The sequence below is a fragment of the Porites lutea genome, chromosome 4 (assembly GCF_958299795.1).
Source record: "Porites lutea chromosome 4, jaPorLute2.1, whole genome shotgun sequence".
In the NCBI taxonomy this organism is placed as follows: Eukaryota; Metazoa; Cnidaria; class Anthozoa; order Scleractinia; family Poritidae; genus Porites; species Porites lutea.
In genome coordinates, this window is record NC_133204.1 from 29,383,703 (window position 1) to 29,402,002 (window position 18,300).

Genomic DNA, 18,300 nt, shown 5'->3' on the forward strand with positions numbered 1-18,300 from the left:
GGATAGTTCGGTTCTTCAGCTCGTTATGTTTTGTTCCTCTTCAGCGCTTTGATTTCCTTCGGTTTAAACATGCAATTTTGTTAAAAATTTAAACTTGTTTAAGTATGAATGTACTGCACATGTTAATTCATGCTTATATCCGTACTCTACAACATTACGTAACAAGATTGTAGCACGTACACACTCGACCTGCATGCAAAGCTATCTTTTACTTTATTCGTTAAATAGCTCTTCGAATGATAGCATTGTGATCATGTTAGCAGATAATATATCGATGCAAAAGCTAAATGCTGATTCACTTCATTTTCGTAGTAGTAGTTTGATTGCATTCTTAATTGATTGAAATGTGTTCTTCCAAACGAACGTTTTGAGTTGCTTATTTGTGGATAACTTTTGCGAAGAAAATGATTTTGGGTTTACTCTTTTCGACAAGAAGCTAGAAAGCTTTGTTTGTGCGAGTAAACAATCTTCAGTGTGTGTAACTACTTTGTTTCCCTTGTAATCCTTCACAAAGACTTTTACATCACGATTTACACGATTCAACGCAAAGTGCTGATTCCTAACCACAAACAATGAAACCCTCCCTAATCTTGCACTTTTTTGTCATCGAAATTTCTGGACATTGAGGCAATTGGAAGTGATTTAAGACAAGACGTACTGAAATGTTTTCATTACTTGACTTTTAAAGTTTCGAAAAGTTCGGGCCAGTTTGCTTGACTTGTACAAAAAAATCGCTTATACAACCTAATTCCCGATGGTACTGTTATCGGGCTTATTGTATATTATAGTGTAAAGGAATGTTAAAATTGAAAGGGTCGGATCACGCTTTGTGTTTAACAAATGAACGGTCATGAACAGGAAGAACCATTAGCCATGCATTTTCTTTTTTGCCCACGATGTCGTTTGTATTGAAGTTTACTTACGAAATTGACTTCAGTTGGGATCAATTTGTTTTGAGTTAACGTTAGTTAACGCTAATGCAAACCATTCATGCTTGCCTAATGAGTACTTTTGTATTCTTGGTATCAAAAGTGTTTGGTAGAGATAATCTCGACCCCTTTTGGTCGTAATTTTCTGTTATTTTGCCGCGTACTGGTCATTGGTTCCTCAAAACTATGTACTAGTTCTTTACGTCAGTTTTCAGTTTTTAAAAATGTTTTTGGCTAAGCAGAGCTTACATACATAAGTGCAGTATCATAACGGGAAAGATTATTTCCTTTTGTATTGTGAAAAATATATATGCTTTGATATCCTTTTCTAAACACAAATTGCATTTAAATCATTCATGACTGAGATGAAACTAAGATTGAGAAAGGTATTTCGGGCCACTTTCGGTGTAAGGACTTGAAAATATTGGCGCTCCTTTTTCGAAATAGAACCTACTTTCCCCATAGTGTGAACAGCTGTTTGGCCGTGGGTGAAATATCAGCGGGCTTTGAAAAGCTTTCTCAAAAGAGATAAGTCACGTCAAAAGACTTGTTGACGCAAAATGGGGGAAAAAAAGCGACAGATCAAAACCGGGACTTGATGCTCCAGCATTTCTGGAGTATGACTAAAAAATACAGTTATTTCAAAGACAGTACAATTATGCGACCCGCGTTAAACTTTGTCTGAGTGGTTGCATAGTTTAAATTGAACCCAAAAGTCCAGCCGTGTGTTTAAACCCTAGTGAATACATGTCGCTCCGAGCGTAATCTTCACTTAAACTGAAAAAAATAGTCCTGACGGAATTGCGAAAAGCCTGAAAATTTAGGTACAGTGGTTAGTCCAAAGAGACGATTATTTTGTGACCTGCGTTTGTACTAGTGGATGCCGGCATTGTTTTAACTGTGCCCTGAAAGTCGACCCTTGTGTTTTAAGCCCTTTTTAATACCACCGAGCATAATCTCCATTTTAAATGAAATAAAAATAAATGGACACCGCATTTCCACACGCAATTGCTGCAATGGTGAAAAGAAGGCTGAAAAAATCAGGACTTCATCTAGACTCGGACGCGACCTCCGTCTTAATCCGCCTCTGACCAACAGAGTCATAAAGTAAAAAAAATTGTTTGATCAACTGAGTTGACCTGGTCGATTTACCACCGTAAAATTATTAAAAAACTGACATTTTTCAAGCGATAGCCTCTGATCAGAGCGAGCTGTTAAAGCCCCTGATGTTTGGAGAGGGTCAGTTGTGGATATATGTGTTTCCGTAAAAAGTGAATTTGAATGGTGTATGAAGTACATCATATGCTGTCAAATCAGATATCAAGCGAACATCCTTTATTAAGCTGTCTTAGGTATCAGTAAGGCCCAAGTTTTTTCCTCCATATTTTCTGTGAAACAGATCTGTATTTTAGAGTGTCCGTTTGCAGTGGTCACGTGGGTGTACCTAGAATGCAGCCCTCACTGTCTATCTATATCTTTGGTGTTCAGTTTAACACTCACAAACGTTTTCAAGGCTCAGCTCTACTGAGGGCACTGTCCCTTATGTTCTTCTTTCAACTTTCATTTCCGTCTGGCCTAGAGTCCTCGCATTCAACTTTTAGAGTTTAACGGAATGTTTCCCGATGTGAACTCATGGTATCGTAGAAAACTACCGCTCAATAACTTTCGACGTTTGTCTGTTAAAGTAATTGAAAATTAGGCTTTGCGGTAAATTTGATAAATAAAGGGCTAGGAAATTCACGTGTCGCACGTGAGAATTAACGATATAAGGCCTTGTTTTCACGTGCGCAAGTAATGAAATAAAAGGCTTGAGCTTAGTTGAGACTAGGCTTTCTCGTGAATGAACTCCGGTTTTTTTTTCCTGAAAACCTTCTTTTAATAATAAAACCAATAACAATGGAAAGCGCATTAAGAGATTTGCGCTTAGTGACCGACATCAAAGTAAACGCCCAAAACTCAGACAGATAACCTATTCATTATCTAATGGGCCTTGTTAGGGTAATCTTTCCACAAGCGCCTTGGCCTTAAAACAGCGACAGAAGCCGCGGTTGAAATGACGAGGCAAGCTCAAAATACAATAGAATTCACCGACAGGGACTTAGCTTCCTCCTCACAACGCGAGAAGACGGGTTTTGCAGTTCAGATAAGGGGAACACGTAAGGCCCCTAAGAGGACCTCAATATCACTCGACAGAGAAGTTCAAGCACATTAAGAACAACGCGTCTCGTATTCGGCGAAGTGTAGACGGTTTTGACAGTAAAATACTTCAGTGCACTTTCAAAATAGATCTACTTGTGCTTATATTGCGTCCCGCTTTCGCATGGCATAACCCGAGCACAAGAAGAATCGCAAGTACGAGAAAAAAAAATGGATCCTTGCCCTTATGCTTGCGTTAAGTTCCTTTTCACGGTACAATAAGCGTCCCGGCTATGCTTGGGTTGTGTTTTCGCCGCTAGTGAAAACAATTTTTTTATTAACCTAGAATTAAGTGAGCTTTCAACGGGTTGCAACCTTTCTATGGTGATGCAGACAAAATTACTGTAGCTTAATTACTGGATATTTGTCTGCTACTTTTGTTCGAAGGGTCTTACAAACAGTGGTGTAGTATTGATCCATCATTGTTAAAGCCCTAAACGTTTTAGAAAAAAAAGAATAGGCAAGCTCATGGTCCTCTTTCTGTGAGCAGAAAAACAAACATTGATCATTTCAGTGCTTCAGTTTCGTTTTCTGAAAGCTTTGTTTAAAACATCATAAGTTTGACAGAATTTTCGACGTTAACAATTTTTTACAAATTTCTTAGAGGAATAGTTATCCCACATAAGCATGATGATGAACCAGTCCAATCAAACACCAAATACTTACGGCCACAAATATATTTTTCTTCCCTTTTGCAGATGAACTAGGTCGCTAACATCGCACCATCCGTGCTGCTATAAGGAAATGGACTTGAAAACATTTCTCCAAAGCAACGTTGCCTTACCACCTCGTCCTAGGAGGAGACGACACAGTATCGCTGACCTTCGTTTCGTGTATAATCTTCATGATATTCCAGAAAGACCAGAGGAGGAGGAGGAGGTTGAAAAAGAACCGCGACGACGCTCAACGGGAAGTTGTGCAAAGAATGAAAGGGATAGATCGGCTAGCGAGCCGCCCGATAATCGTTCACCCAAAGACTGCGATAGCGCGGTTATTAATATCCCTGGGAATCCATCCACTGATTTTTCTGTAAGTCCATCTGAGCTCACCAAGAACACATCAAGAGAGGCGAATGAAATCGCAGCCTTTCCATCTGGGGATGAGGACAGAGGAGCAGCATTTCAACGATGCTATAAGCGATCTTCTAGTGTAGACGAAGATGTTGTAAAAGAAGCTGTGTCTACCTACGTTCTTTCATACACAGACGAAGATGGTAACGTAATAAGTGCTGATGAAGTCTCTCCATCAAACACAGGGTCATCTTCTCCCAGCGATGAAGATTTAGGCATGTCTGAGATGTTAAGGAAAGTCGAGGCCCAATCCCCAATGACTCGATCCAGACGAGGTAGTGCCATAGACCAGGATGTTGTTGAACGAATCACTTGCCTGACACCTATAGTAGAGTCTAGCCGCTCCAGCAGTTTGGCAAGCGTGGTGGCCAATGTGAATGGTCGTGAAAATTCACCAGAGAACTGCAATAAAAATGAAAGAGCTATTCTAGGATCGAGCAATATATCCCAAAAAAATTTTGATAAAAATCAGGAAATGCTCGAGAGGATTATCAAATCTCCTAATTTAACGAGAAGAGGATCTATTAGCGAAGTCCTTAACTCATTGTCGGCTCAGGCTGAACTCGGCAGTGATCCCGCGAGACAGAATACCAAAGAGAATGGCTGTGAAAATTCAACAGGGGACTGTAATAAAAATGAGGGAGCTTTTCAGGGATCGAACAGCACGTCTCCAAAAGTATCTGATAAAAATCAGGAAATACTCGAGAGGATTATCAAATCTCCTAATTTAACGAGAAGAGGATCTTTAAGCGAAGTCCTTTGCTCATTGTCACCACAGTTTGACCTCAGTAGCGATCCCGCAAGACAGAATACCAGAAAGGGCCCCTCTTCCCATTTCGAGAACGATTCAAACTTCAGGGCACAAAACGATAAACCTGAGAAGCTCATAAATCCTCTGTCAAAAGGCAGCAATGTAATGCTTTCCCAACAGTCACCTGAACAGAAAAAAGGTCCTTGGAGTCCACTCTCTCCACTAAAAGTTAATACTGAGTATTATCAACAATCAAAACTTCAGGAAAAATGCGATGTTAGTGGCACTTCACCCAAAGGTGTCGACAAACAGAAGGTCATATTGTCCATGCCTGAAAATGGAGCCGAATGCGACCTCCCTAACAAAGACAAAGACAGTCTGCTTGGAAGGATAATTAAAAGTCCATGTCTTACCAGAAGAGGCTCTATCGGAAATGTCCTTAACGTCTTGTCTCCAAGTCCAATGAGAAAGTGTCCATCGCCTTCACCCTTTATAACCAAACACAATGGTGAAGATGTTTGTTCGGACTCTACGAAGGCTCAAGATGTGAAACAATCGTCTGGTACACCCAAACCGAAAGGGCTATTGGCAATCGTTCAGAAACACGTGCTGAACCACACCCAGAAGATACAGCGAAAAAGGCGAAATTCCATTGCTTCCACATCACCTCACACGGGAGCTTTAGAAATCTCTTTAAGAGATTCTTTTGACACTGAGATGAACTATTCTACCGTAAAGTCGACTTTATCAGCATCTCAAAACAATTCTAAACAGTTTTCGAACCAAATCAGTAACAGCAAGAGTAGCAGCACTTACAAGCAACAAAATGGGCAGCTAAGAACGTCGATCGCTAGCCAAAAGGACATAAAACAAATAATCGGTTATGACGCTTCTGTGGCGAACTCGAATTTATCAACACCCACTGATAATTCGAGCGAAAACAGCAATAATAGAGGCAGTCGTAACCAAAACAACGAGCAGCTAAATGCGAAGATCACAAATCATAGGGATGTAAAACAGAAAATCGATTCTAACTCACTTTACACAAAATCAGCTATATCGTCTACATCTAATTCCTTTTTGAGCGACGGCAGCAATAATAGCAGCAGTGACAGGCAACACAATGAACAGCTGAATGCGCAGAACACTAAGCACGAGAAAGTAAAGCACACGAGCAATACTAATTCGTCTTTCGTGATGTCGACTGCAGCAGCACCTCCAAATGATACCTCTTTAAGCGACTACAGCAACAGACGCAGTAGTCGGAACCAGCAGAACGAGCAGCTGAATGTTGAAGACAGTCCCTTTGGACGTGGCGAAAATAATGTTAGTACTCCAACGCCAGCTGCTTATGGCGCACACGCAGAAAGTCCCCAAACAAGTTACATTAATGGCCTCTTGTCTTCTACAACTAGACGACTCGTTGGTTGCGAAAGCATAGATGTCGCTGGATTACAGTCGGATTTAGCCTCAGTAAAGCCAGCGCAGAGAAAAATAAGCGCTCCAGCAGCACCAAAGAGCGTCGATTCCCCACAACGCAAAACTAGCGTAAATATCATCAAAAGGGCGCCTATTACTTTTGTGATCTCAAACAAAAAGGATGAGGAAACCGGAGTAAGAGAAAACGGATCGGAGTGCCTAATTGATCGTGGCGTGTCTTTCACAAATTCAAGATTCCTTCCAATAAGCCAGAAGGAGGCCAAAGAGAATTCTTTGATGAAAGAAGAAGAGGCATCTAATTTGTCGAATAAAACGATTAATTCTACCGTCACGATGAGTTCACGCGTAACTGTCCACGGTGGAGGCGGTACCACTGTTCGTAAAACAGGAGTCGCTGGAACACAAAATCCTTTTAATGATTCCCTTCCCACTGACGAGCGGTTTGCGGCGCTCAGTGAGAGATACGCTTCTTTGAAAGCGAAACTCGGAGGAAGTGACTCAAGACAGAAAAATCAAGATTCTTGTCCCAAAGAGTCTCCCAAAGCTGTAGAAGCAAAAGATCACAGTTCAAATATCGGCGAAACGTCAACACAGTTGAAGTGCTGGACAACTGTGGAAAGCATACCGATAGGTGAATATCAAGACAACACATTTGGCAAGGATGTCGATGAGGCATGCACCGAAGGCAAAAGGAAAGTAATAGAAGGTGACAGTGAACAAAAACGAATATGTTTCACGGAAAATGTGAATGAGAATGATGCAACCCCTTGGAGAAATATTGCCAATATTTATGACACCGAAAGCGACGTCAAAATTGACGAGAATAACAACGTTAGCAGGAACACTTATCCTCCAGTTTCCAAGATGGAAAAAGAGAAAGGCGGGATCCCAAGCAGTGACAGAACTTCCCTTCAAAGGGCCCGAACTAGCGTTGTTGCTAAACTGATGGACAGAAAAATGGGCATCAGAAGAAAGCAAAGTATTGTACCTCGCGTGACGGAAAGACGGTCCAAGGTTTACAAGGAATACTGTACCACAGACAGTGGTATTCCAGCAACTGTAGCGCAATTTGAGAAAATAAGGACAGTCGTTGAACAAACCGTGTTTCGCGCACCTGTACGTCAAGGGGTACCGTTGATAATGAACCTGGTTTTCTTGTTCCTAAATCAAAATGCGATTCCCGATCTAAAAAATGCTCATGCATGTAACTAAAAAGGAGTTAACTTTAGTCCTTTTTATCACTGAAATGACTCCATTTGATGAGTTAAAAGATGTTTAGTTAAAATTATCCCCAGAAAGGAGTTATTTTGGAGCTAAAATTTTAACTCCATTTTAGAAGAATAAGAACAACTCCACTGAAAGTATTAAATAAACTCCCATCTTGGAGTCATTTCAAGGCCGGATTTGGAGTAAAAATTGGGAGTTGAAATGACCCCAAAAAAGGAGTTATTTTGAACCTACATTTGAACTTCGTTGTTGGGGTAAAACAACTCCCATAAAATTACCGTGTGCACGTGCATTTGTGTGGGGTGGAAGGAGTAGCCGAGATAGCTTCTTTCCTTCCCCCCAACAGATAACATCAACGAGATCATGACATATTAAGACGGAATCCACCAGGAAATTGAGTAATTTCAATTTTCAGTGGACAAAAACCTTGTACCAGAATAATTTAAAGCATATTACATTCTTTTATACATTTTTCAACGTCTAAAGATGTAATTAGTCATCTGTAATAACACCAAGAAAATCTCTTATGGGATCCCTAGAAAATTACAAAATTACATCTAAAATTACATCTGACACATGAAATTTTCAGTATTTTAGCTGTTTTCACAATTCTTGTGAAATTTGACAGTCATTTGCTCGGACTCCCATGAGAATTTTTTTTGGTTGTTATCACAGATAACTAATTTCATCTTTAGCCCTTGAAAAATGTAAAAAGAATGCAGTATTATTTAAATTATTCTGGTACAAGGTTTTTGTCCACTGAATATTAAAATTACTCAATTTCCTGATGGATTCTGTCTTAAACAAAATTTGCTTCTAAATACAAGACTCCGGACTTCGATTGTTCGATAAGACGAATTCTCAAAACTATATGTAAATTCAACATGACTTTTAAGTCGTTTGAGACTTTTCAGGGAAACGTCGTTGAATTTTGATCCACCTTGAAAGGTTTCTTTCATACTTGTTCTTGTTTGTTAAGTCATCCCTGCTCAATCCCTTTATTTAACGGCATGATCTTCTTAAAAAGCATTTACAAGATTACAGTCCAGACACTTAAACCGGGACACTTGGAAGAAGATGTCCAATCACAACGTTTTCTGAAAACAAATTATCAAGATTCTCAAGTTTTTTTTTGCAAAGAGACCAATAAAATTCAAGGTTCAACTATACAACCGTCAAAAACTGGAAACTGCCCTCAAATTTATGAATGTTATTGGTCCGTTTGCCAAAAAAAAATGGAGAATCTTTTGTTTTCAGGAAACGTTGTGATTGGACAATCTTCTTCAAAGTGTCCCGGTTTGAGTCTCCGCACTGTCAATTAAGTGCTAAGGCGACTTTTTTTATGATTACAGGCTTTGACAATTCAAGACCTTTTGAGTGGTCTCTCTTCATCTCTGACTGAAATAGAGTTGACTGCTGTTTGTAAAGAATGTTGCAAGACTTTGCGGACTCTAGATGCACTGGGAAGTTTGCGTATGTATTGCAATTCGCCGCTAGCAGAAACCTCTTTTCCTTGGCGGGCGGGGGGAAAAGAGTCTCTTTACCTCCCGCCTGCCGAATGTTAGGGAAAAAAGGCCTCTGCTAGCAGGGAAGTATTGCCTGCTAAGATTATGTAAACATTTAAGTAAGCGTAATAAAAAAGATATGCACTTAAAATAGTAAAATCTAACTAGTGGTCTATTATTAATGCTGCGTTCTGCTTGGTTGAGCTACTACTACGCTTTATGTTATAGCCCACTAGTAGACTAGTGAAAAGCGGCGGCTTTGAAAACCAAAACAATGGCGGCTGAATCGTGTTTTGCTAGTTAAAGTTGTTTTGTCTCGATATTTTTGACTTACTAGTTGGATTTTACTTATTATCATGGCCTCTGATTCAATAGCCCATTCGGCCTTCGGCCTCATGGGCTATTGACTCAGAGCCCATTCGGGCTCGAGGAATAATTGTTGAATATACACTATCAATATTGACTATTTATGCACCTTGTTTACCCCCCAAAAATTTTGCTTTGGTTCGGTTTGGAGCACAGCAGAGTAAAGTAAGTGTTCAGCACTTAAGCATTGCCCATAGTCCATCTTGTTTGCTTCCCCAAATTTTACATAACCTTGTTGTTTAATTTCTCCTGGATATTACATTTTTTTGCGCGAGAGGGTAGGAGGCAAACAAGGTATATTATGGGGATGCATTTTGTGTTCAAATAACATTTTATTTACTGCAGTAACGTCGTTGACGAAGGAGCAGTAACAGGATATGTCCACTATGGTCTTGTTTTTTGGCGATAAATCAGTGCGATGGTCTTCTACACAGCCGTTGTTTTTGTCGTCACGCAACGATCCTAGTGGTGAGGAGCGTTGCGTGACGACACAAGCAACGGCTGTGTAGCAGACTATAAATGTGAATGCTTCAACTCAAATAAATACGATTTTACCGTGATTTTTGCATCTGACAGCTTGTTACGTGTCCTTGGAGACTGTAATCATCAACCCAAGTGGAACCATCAAGTTCAAGCATCTCAGTACAGGTTTGCAACGATCATGTTTTCTTTTCAATGTTGTCCATCCGTTGTTAAAAATGGCGACGTAGAAAAAAAGAAAACTAGCCAAAAACAACAGCAACAACAAACAGGGTATGGGTGTTTGCCACACTTTAAAACGTATACTTTTATAATCGTTTTGGCCTTTTGCTCACACGAAAACTCTATAGAAACTGAGGTTGTAAAAACGATGGGTTTCTTGAAAACGTATTTTACAATAACAGAGCGATTTTTTGCCCGTTGATTGGTCGAGAGGTAAGGTTGATGAGAACATAGGACATGGAAATAGGCCATTTCTGAGTTCCAACAACTCTCAGGGGGTGTTTACACGACACCGGGGCGACTTTCGCGCCGCCGCGAGTTCAGTCCGGTTCCCTCTCATGGCTCAACATTTGTTTTCATGACACCACCACAAAATGTCATGCCGAATCGAGTCACCCCGGCGTGAGTTCACCCAGGCTGTTGTACCGGAGCGAGAATTTAATTTCGGTACGAAATCTCGCAACGGTATCATGTAAACGCGAAACGACCACCCGTTTCGATGTGAAATCGGTCTGCCAGTGGACTGGAACGGTAGCGCATGCGTAATATTTGCGAATTTGAATCGCACGTGTATTTAATCAACATGAAGTGTACCTTCAAATAACCGAAATACGAAATGACCCGTCATGGTGTAAACGCCATCATCATCATTATCATCATCATCATCTTCATCAGGGTTTGTATTCACTCTCGACAGAGGAACCCTCCTGGATCGATCCCACATGTACAGGTGTTTGTGCTTGGCTAATCTTGACCATCTTGACCATAAGGGTCCGACCTTTCTGGTGAGATCGTCTTTCCATCTTGTTTTTGGACGACCCTGCTTTCTGGTCCAATCTCTTGGCGTCAAATTTGTTGCTCTTATGGTTCAACGATTATCAGATAGCCGGGCAATGACCTGCCCATCTATGCTTTCCTTTCCTGATAGCGTTGATGATATGGCTTACGCCAGTTTCTTGACGGATCCAGGTGTTTCGCTTTCGATCTCGAAGGGTAATGCAGGCTCATCCATCATGATAGCGTTGTACAGCGTCCATGTCTCGCAGCAATATGTCATTACTGGTAAAATGTACTCGTCGTGTATCTTCCTCTTTATCTTGATGCTTGCCTTGCGGCTACTCATGATGTTATTCACTTCACCAAGGCTCCCCAACCAAGTGCGATCCGCTTCCTAATCTCAGGAAGCAGGTCACCATCTTTCGTCACCGTCTTTCCTAGGTATACGAAACTATCGACCTCCTTGATGTTTTCTCCATTAACAGTAATTGTGCACTTTTTGGCGTGTTCATTGAACATTGCCTTTGTCTTGCCAAGATGCATATTAAGGCCCGCTGGTTTGCTTGTATTATGAATGTCAGTGAGCATACTTGTCAGCTCCTCTGGTGATTTGGCAAACAAGATGATATCATCAGTGAAAATTAGATGGGAGAGGTATTCACCGTCAATGTTTAGACCCCTACCTTCCCAATCGATCCTCTTTATTATAGCATCTTGGGAGACATGCTGTGAAAAGTTTAGGCGATATATTGTCACCCTGTCTTGCACCCCTCTCCAGCTTGATTTTTTCACTGTGCCTGTGGAGTTTCAGAACAGAGGTGGCACCATTGTACAAGTCACGTAAGATAGTATTTTAAACCTGATCAACTCGTTGATTCTCTAATGCCTTGAAGAGTGCTGTGAACTCGATGGAATCAAAGGCCTTCTCGTAAGCTACGAAGGCAAAACAGAGTGGGATCTTGTACTAGTTTGCCTTTTCTTGTAGCTGGTTAACCACCTGAATGTGATCAGTAGTAGAAAATCCCGCTCTGAAGCCTGCTTGCTTTCTTGGTTGATGTTGCTCCGAGGTGCTTAGTATTCTTCGAAGTAGGATTTGTGAAAACACTTAGTTCGTTACTGGTAAGAGGCTGATCGGCCTTTAATTCTTGATATCAGGTGTGTCTCCTGTCTTGTGGACGATGATTACCGATGCATTCTTCTAGCTGCTGGGAACTTTGCCATCCGCAATGCATCTGTTGAATAGCTTCGTGAACATCTTGACAATGGGTTTCCCCATCCTGCAGGATGCCAGCGGTAATATTGTAAACGAAATCAAAAAGTCATGCCGGTATGAAACTCGCGCCGATGCGAGTTTTCTCAAGTAAACACCCCCTCACTTTCAAAACGAGACTGACTGCAAACCTTTCTAATGAAAGTGAGTTTCATTTTCATGAGAATTGAAAATTATTTTCATATCAGTGGCTTTGCACTTGCCTCGCTTTGAAATAGAGGCTTTGAACATTTTGTGATGAAAATTAGTGATAAAAAGTCACGACGTTTCGACCTCAACGTTTCGGTGTTTCGAGATCGAAATGTCGTGCCTTTCTATCGCTTATTTTTATCACAAGATATATATCCAAGAAATTTCCCATCAAGATTTGAACTTTTTGACGTCATATCTATGGTCGATAAAAGAATAGACCATGAAACATTAATGTCAAGTTGTTGAATCAGTAATAACCCAATAAAGCAAGATTGAGACCATGCTCACACTGTACCGTATATCTAAATTTGCGCCGGCACGGTAATCATACCGGATACAGGGATTCTGTTCACACATAAGAACGGTGTTTTTGGCGCGAGTTCTGTAACGAAGCGAACCTGCGCCGCGCCGAATTCGAAAGTGGAGTGTTAACAGCTTTCGGACCGTAGCGGAAGTGAATGATAGGAGGGAGGACTGGAATCCACTGAGACGGAAGTTGAAATTCAGGAGCGAGGACTGGAATTTAGCTCACCAAATCCTCTCGGCCAACCGCTCCGGCACGATGTTCAATGTTTGTGAATGACTTGCTTCAGTTCTGTACCGTAGTTGTTCATAGTATGCCGAATGGCTTTTCGTGTCGACACGAAAAGCCATCCGGTATTGTATGAACCTAGCCTAAAGCGCCCCTACTGGTCAGACTGGCCAAGGAATGTCTTGATTGAAACCTTCGGTCCTAACACCTCTCCAAATCATTAGTTCGGGTAAATTCCAATATGTTAGAAAATTATTAAAGAGGACTCTCATGATCTGTTTTCATCCACAAAAAACGGAGTGTAAAAAGCTTTATTGCATGGACAGTCTTCTAAGGGTTAATAATTTCCGCTCTTTTTGGTAAACTGAATTGCTGCCTCATAGAATGTTCAGTGGAATGTTAAAGATTTCGGAGGAGAAAGTGCATAATTTTTAATCAGTAATAAAAATCCTGTTACAAACTCGTTGGCATCTGATCTGTTGCTGAATTACTTGTTAAAATACGGTGATCATAAAAAACTCTTCTATAAAGATAATTAGAAATAAATTGCAAGGTTTTAAATAAAATAAAAAAGAAAAACAACAACAACATGAAAGTAGTGTCAAACTTTTGAGTTTGCTTTACATGTATAACGGTCACCAAAAAGAACCGCCTTTTAACAAGCCAGTCTCTGACCAAAGATGGTAACTGTGGTATTAGACTCTCAAGTTATGGGATGATTGACCTTCATAGGTTTTCATGAGCTTATTTGCATAGACTTGACATCCGTGGCTCCCTCTTTCACCTAGTTTGATAATTTGAGCAATTAACTAGCTAACCGCGAGAAATCGGAATACAAGGCCCAATACTAGACTAGAATCCGGGCCCTCTAAGTTTTTTTACCAGACGACTCAACGTATTTAATTGGCCTGGTGACTGTCGAATCCTCCAAATCTAGTTGTTAATTAAGCTCATCAAGTTTAAAATAGCCTCGAGCAAAATAGCACAACCAGTCATTCTCTTTGTTTTTCTGGTTTTAAATAGAATCTGACGACACAATAGTGAGTAATTTTCAGTCTGCTGTTAAATTGGGTTTACCGTTATTCCCCAGAGGTGTTCTGCTCGCTTTCAAGTCACTCAAAACAATAATCACGACTCTCGTTTAAGAGTTTCTTTAAGTTTGGCGCATTTTTGGAAAGTATCGAATTCAACAGATCTCCGTAAGTTGTTTCTAACAGAGAACACTGTTCACTGAGGCATATATTTCTGTGAAATATCCGCTTTTCGATGTCGTTTTAAAGTAGACCTATGTTCCATACCAAGTAAGTGCAGCAACTCAATATCATAAACTAACAGTTATTGCTTAATTGTCACTAACAACTCTCATCGTTGACTTGCCATGTTATATCTGACCTCGAGCCAGTAAAATACTTGAAAGACGTCTTTCTTGTTTTGTGTATTAATTACGGTGGAGGTACGTTTGTATTCAAGCTCCTGTACACTTTTGTTGTTGCTAATTTGCGTTTCAATTGCCAACTCGAAATTACTTTTACTTACTAGTAACTCTTAAGAGCGCAACCTATCACTGAAATGCAGTCGCAGGTTCTAAGTTTTCTTTATTTTAACTGCTTGCAAGATGTCAGCTAAAACAAACGTGCTTTAGTCACAGAGATTTCTTTTGTGAGCCATAAAGAGGGATTAGTAAGCAAATGCAGTGCTATATATAGGTTTTCTTACGGACAATAGGACGGGGTGAAAATGTACAAAGACGACCCTTTCTATTAGACTACTTGTACATCGTGCACAAACCCTGTCCTTTTGTGTCAGCTGACGCGAATTTCTTCGATTTATCGATCACATATAGTGCATGAAGGGTCATGCTCTTTGACTTGTTAGCTGAATGTAGTGATTACGTAATTAAACAATCAGTAGTAGGTTGAAATTGCTCGTCTTCCATGCGGATTCCTTTGTGTTCCTTAAATCCTTGTGTATTGTATGTGTAGGTCGCTTTCGTAGTTGGCGCGCCAACAAAGTTTTTACCACTTATGTCCGCTTACTTTAGATCAAGTTAAACTATAAATTAAACTAGCTAAATTAACAACCCGTGCGCAAAATTCTCAAGCCATTCAATAATCTTCATATTGAAACCACTTGTTCCTCTTTATCTGTTAAGAGACTCGTGTTGTAACATATCACTTTCAACACTATTTACTCAGGAAAAAGATCTTTATTAAACCGTTAATCTTTGTTTAAGGCTTTGTGTGTTATAGACTCACTGATAGAAACATTTGTTTGTTATGCATGCTAACTAATTCATTTCTTGTTGTTGTTGTTTATCGCAGGAATTTCTATTGATGATCTTTACCTGGCTCCAGAATACTCGAACAAATTTTCTTCGGAAAAGGTAGGATAGAAAATTTCACTTTTTCAGCAATAATGTTTTCAGTTTTTCTTAGAGTATCTAATGAACACCTTACTGTGAACAACGGTTACTGTTATGTCCTTGTTAACGCTTTTAACTGTTTCATTCTCACAATGTTCCAGAAGGGCGACCGATTTAAAAGTAGAAATGTTTTCGTTGTTTTAGTTTTTACGACAAAACAACAGCTAAACAGCAAAAGAATGTGACTGGTTTAAATGCGAATAATCAAAACTTAAACGGAAAGGTTGCAGTAGATAAACTATCAAGACAAAGCTGATTCTTGGATCGAAAAGTCCAGATGGTCTTTCAGTTCATTAGGAATAAACTTTTCACTTTAGAAGGGTATAAAACAAAAATCCGCCACATAAAGCGCATCGAAATTGGGAAAACCGTAATTTAGTTCACGCTGCCTTGTAGTCTAATGTGACAAATCAGAGCTAAGGGTCTTGTGTTGAGTACTAGCGAGCAAGAAGTGCTGGTAATATCTTAACATTACAGAGACAAATTCCCTTCGTTTATTAACGGGTAATCGGCGTTGTGTACTCTCTTTGGCACTTATCGAACTGGCAAAGTCATGCATGATCAAATGGGCCATTAACTTGGTACAGAAACCCATGCTTCTGTTTGTATCAGAAGAACAATGCACTCGGCTGTGTGTTATAAAAATGCAATATACAGTATACGTTTTTAAAGTAAAAACCATAGTCAGTGCATTGATGTGATTCTAACGTTTTACTTTGTAGAAAAGTCTTTCATTCAAATGAGAGCTTTTGAATTTGTTGCGGATCAAATCACTATTATATGGATTGATACATTCAAACAAACACCACCTAAATCGTAGTTTCTCGTGATACCGTCTTTTCCAATTAAAGTGTTTTAATCTGTGCATAGCATTACTTTCCGTGATTTTAACGTTTTACTTCGCAGAAAAGTCCTTCATACAAATGAGAGCCATTGGAGAAAAACTTGCCTATGATTGCTGGCTTTATTGAAGGTCGATTAAACGTTTTCAGCTGTATTTGAGTTTGTTGATGAAATCACAACGTCGGATATACAAAAAATAAACACCACTTATAAAGTCGTAGTTTCTAGAAGTACCGTAAAAAGTGTTTCACAATCAGAGTGTTTTAATCCGTGCATAGCCTTTCTTGCTGTAATTCTAATCGTTTTACTTTGTGGAAGGTCCTTCATTCAAATGACTGCCATCGGCGAAAAACTTTCCTGTCGTATTGCCTATACTGCCTTAAAAGTTTTCAGATGTTGAATTACTTGATGAAATGATAAGGTTGGATACATTCAAATAAACACCGCTTAACGTATAATAAGGTTCAAAGTGGTTCCCAACTGAAGTCACGGTTTTTATCTGTGCATAGCATTACTAACGTTAAAACCATCTCTAAACTTAAAGCTATTACAAGTGAGGTTAATGGAAAACTTAATCAAGGTATAGGTTTTATCCAGTTTTATCATAATTACAGCTGTACTCTTAAAATCGCCTAAAATTGAGCGGTGAACTTGATTAGAAAAAAAGGAAAAATTGCGTTCGCAACAGGCTATGTGAAAAATAAACGCTCTCTAGTAATTCCCTTCACAAGCGCAGCGTCTTTGCTACTCTCATAATGAAGTGGCGCAACATTGGAATTTTAAATCAATAATTAGGGGCTGAATTTGTTTGCTGACGAACGTCGATAGAATTGTCTCTCTAGATGACAGGTATGATATATTGAACTGTATCTGCTCGAACGAGCAGTGGAATCCGCATCGAGAGATTTCGATGATCGTTCTCGGTTCTGTCATCGCAAGTCAACTATTCAACTAGATCCCGTTTTTAGTGAGAGAGTCGCCAGTCACCTTAGCCTTAACTAAAACGTCAATATAGCTGACGTTTTTTAAAAAATGTTCGTATCAGAAACAACTTCCTTTCTCCAAAAGGAATATTGGTGAACAAATAAATCAATTTTGAACTGATTAACCGAATCGTCTTCCTTCCTATGACGGGGGGTTCGTGAAGGTTTAATGATGACATAAATTTGTCCTCAATTTTTCCTCTTCCTTCCAGCATCACTCACAATATGCACCGTTAAAAATGAAAGCTAGTTTAAAGCGTATTTAAGAATTAACAAATTATCTGCAGTTTTAATAGATTAATTCCATATTTTGGGATAATTATTTTCAGTTCTCGATCTTTTTGTTTTTACTTCCCAATCGACGTTTTTTTTTTTTTTACGGCTTTGGTACATCCGCACCCATGTTAGTAATGAGTTTGAATCCAGTTAGTTCTGTAGGGTACACTAACAAGAGTATCTAAACATTCACCAGCTTCCCAACCCGGCCATAAACTGGAGCATCAATCAAAAATGACAATGCCATTAGGGACCTTAAGATACGACGACGGCGACGGCAACGGGAACGCCACAAAAGCAAAAGGTTTAATTAGCAAAACAACAATTTTGCACGTGCATCACGACGTACAGAGGAAGTACACAAGCGACGACGAAATTTCCTCTCTCTTTCTGAACTTGGATATGGTTCTTAGGAATTCAACTTCAGGAGGTTCGCCTACATTTGACAAAGTTAGTGACTTGGAGTAATCGCGATGAAGACTGAAACATCGCGAATTCACTTTTTTAGCGACGTTTTCTCCGCCGTCGCCGTCCTCGGATCGTAAGGTCCTAAATGTCATCCTTGTGTCTTTGGCCTTGAGGTCAAGTCAGACACGCATTAGGAGAGCTTTGTGTCCCGGAACGTATAGGCATTTTAGCGGTGTTAGTTATTGAACCCCTTTTTCAATTCTGAATCTATTCGTTAAAACTATATGACACCGCTCCCAGACTTTTGGTAGCCTTTACACTAGAGCCTAAATAAGCTAAGAAATATTTCAAGACGAGTAAATTTTAAATTCTTCAAGTAAAAGAAAGTTTCTCACACAACCTATCTTTTTT

General features: G+C 39.8%; 1 protein-coding gene across 1 annotated transcript in view; it reads left to right on the forward strand.

The window, feature by feature from the left end:
• Positions 1-3,853: 3,853 nt before the first annotated feature.
• Positions 3,854-18,300, forward strand: part of LOC140933234 (uncharacterized) — a 58,886-nt gene continuing 44,439 nt past the window's right edge. Inside the window, exons 1-4 of the mRNA XM_073382754.1 lie at positions 3,854-7,514; positions 8,966-9,086; positions 10,061-10,132; positions 15,279-15,340. Coding sequence (XP_073238855.1) covers positions 3,870-7,514; positions 8,966-9,086; positions 10,061-10,132; positions 15,279-15,340 — 3,900 coding nt within the window. The 5' untranslated portion in view covers positions 3,854-3,869. The remainder of the gene's footprint in view (positions 7,515-8,965; positions 9,087-10,060; positions 10,133-15,278; positions 15,341-18,300) is intronic.